Here is a 1,985-nt window from a genome sequence, read left to right as displayed (position 1 = left end):
CGATCTTTATAATACAATATACTTATAACATCTTATACTGTATCTTAATTAATACATGCTATACTGTATAATACATCTATACTGCATCAAATAGCATATATACAGTATCTCTAATTAAATAGAAAGGGGGGATGATATGTATACATGGGTACCTCCATGTATTTTAGATATAGTAAATATAATTCAGATAGGCATGGGGTTGGCCTGTGCTTACCATAATAATAGTATATACTGTATACCGAATATGATAATACACATATCTGCGTGTATTTCAGCCAATAAGGTATCTCCATGTAATGTAGATATATCTCTAATGTGTTTYGATAAGTACATCTATACAGCTCGTTGTTCAGAGGCGTAGGATTGGCCTGTGCTTACCATAGGCAGGGATCCCGTAGGGTTGTCCAGGCTGGGGGTAGCTTGCATAGGCTGCGGCCTGCTGCATTCCTGTGGTGTACTGTGTCTGACCGTACGCAGCCATATTTTGGGATGAAGGAGTAGGGAGAATATGTGGATATGGTCTGCTATTTCAGAAAAGAAACAAGGAGAAGAGAGAGAGAGTGAGAGCGAGAGAGAGAGAGAGAGAGAGAGAGAGAGAGAGAGAGAAGGACACAGAGAGAGAGAGAGAGAGAGTGANAGAGAGAGAGAGAGAGAGAGTGAAAATTAGAAAAAGAAGAAAAAGAAGAGAGAGAGAGAGAAAGAAAGAAATGAACATATTTTACCCACAAAATCATAACACAAAGTTCGTTCACTGACAAATTCTTTGTGATTCTGCTATATAATTTTTAAAAAGTGGGCCGAAGCCCGCAAAAAGAGAGATAGCCATCGCCTGAGCTGGTATACACTACAAAATCATAAGAAATCGCAAAAAGAACATTTTGTTGCAAGATAATAATTACAACAGTTTGGTAAGTGCACAAGCTGCACACATCCAGGCAAACAAAGCAGGTAGAAACCACATCTTGCAGCAGGATCTAATTAAAGGAACCAAATGAAGTTGGATTCTGTTTATTTTCTAAAGCAAAATAAAAGAAGCCTTACTTGGAAGGGTAAATCTGCGAGGAGAACTGGTGTGTTTGTCTTGGGCTGAAGCCGCTGGTTCCAATGACTGAGTTGAAAAAGAGAAGAGGAGGCAAGCACATATTTTAACATTAAAGATATAAGGTAAATATTATCTTTCGCCAACAGAACTTCTGGAAAGTGTAATTGCGYTGCGTTACTCTATTTATTTCCTCAACCTTATTTAAGGTTCAAAACGCAGAGCGCAATAATGAAGTACAATAATCAGGTGAAAAAACGCAAAGGGTTTATTCTGCTATCTAGAACCTACATGGAACTAAAATAGTTCTACCTGGAACCAAAAGAGTTCTACCTGGAACAAAAATAGTTCTACCAGGAACCAAAATGGTTCTACCTGGAACCAAAAGGGTTCTACCTGGAACCAAAAGGGTTCTACCAGGAACCAAAAGAGTTCTACCTGGAACCAAAAGGGTTCTACCTGCAAACATAAAGGGTTCTCCAATGGGGACAGCCAAAGAACCCCTTTTTTCTAAGAGTGTACAGTGCATATCTCTAGTTGTGGTCCTTGGTCAAAAGTAGTGCACTATACAGGGCATAGGGTGCCATTTGGGATAAACCCTGCCATATGCTGTCACTCCTCCGTAGTGTTTGGTCTAAAGTAGTGTACTATATAGGGAATAGGGTGCCATAGGGCTCTGGTCTAAAGTAGTGCACTGTATATAGGGAATAGGGTGTCATTTGGGACGCATCCTCTGTGAGATACTTCGGCACTGCCATGACGACCGCTAGACTGGATAAACACAGTATGGATGGTCTGGATCAGTGTGGGCCTATGTCCTGGGCCTGTGGTCTGGGCCTGTGTCCTTGGCCTGTGGTCTGGATCAGTGTGGGCCTGTGGTCTGGGCCTGTGGTCTGGGCCTGTGGTCTGGGCCTGTGGTCTGGGCCTGTGTCCTGGGCCTGTGGTC

The 1,985-nt window shown here is 42.0% G+C and overlaps 1 protein-coding gene across 1 annotated transcript in view; it reads right to left on the bottom strand.

The window, feature by feature from the left end:
• The window catches only part of LOC112078428 (eyes absent homolog 1), a 10,226-nt gene that overhangs the window by 2,448 nt on the left and 5,793 nt on the right, over nucleotides 1-1,985 (bottom strand). Inside the window, exons 4-6 of the mRNA XM_024144682.2 lie at nucleotides 1,784-1,977; nucleotides 1,042-1,133; nucleotides 379-524 (exon numbers count right to left, since the gene is read on the bottom strand). Of these exons, the coding sequence (XP_024000450.1) occupies nucleotides 379-524; nucleotides 1,042-1,133; nucleotides 1,784-1,977 (432 nt within the window). The remainder of the gene's footprint in view (nucleotides 1-378; nucleotides 525-1,041; nucleotides 1,134-1,783; nucleotides 1,978-1,985) is intronic.

This window comes from Salvelinus sp. IW2-2015, unplaced genomic scaffold, assembly GCF_002910315.2.
Source record: "Salvelinus sp. IW2-2015 unplaced genomic scaffold, ASM291031v2 Un_scaffold5679, whole genome shotgun sequence".
Lineage (NCBI taxonomy): Eukaryota > Metazoa > Chordata > Actinopteri > Salmoniformes > Salmonidae > Salvelinus > Salvelinus sp. IW2-2015.
Note: the sequence above shows the minus strand (reverse complement) of the source record. Positions and strands in the feature narration are given on the sequence as shown.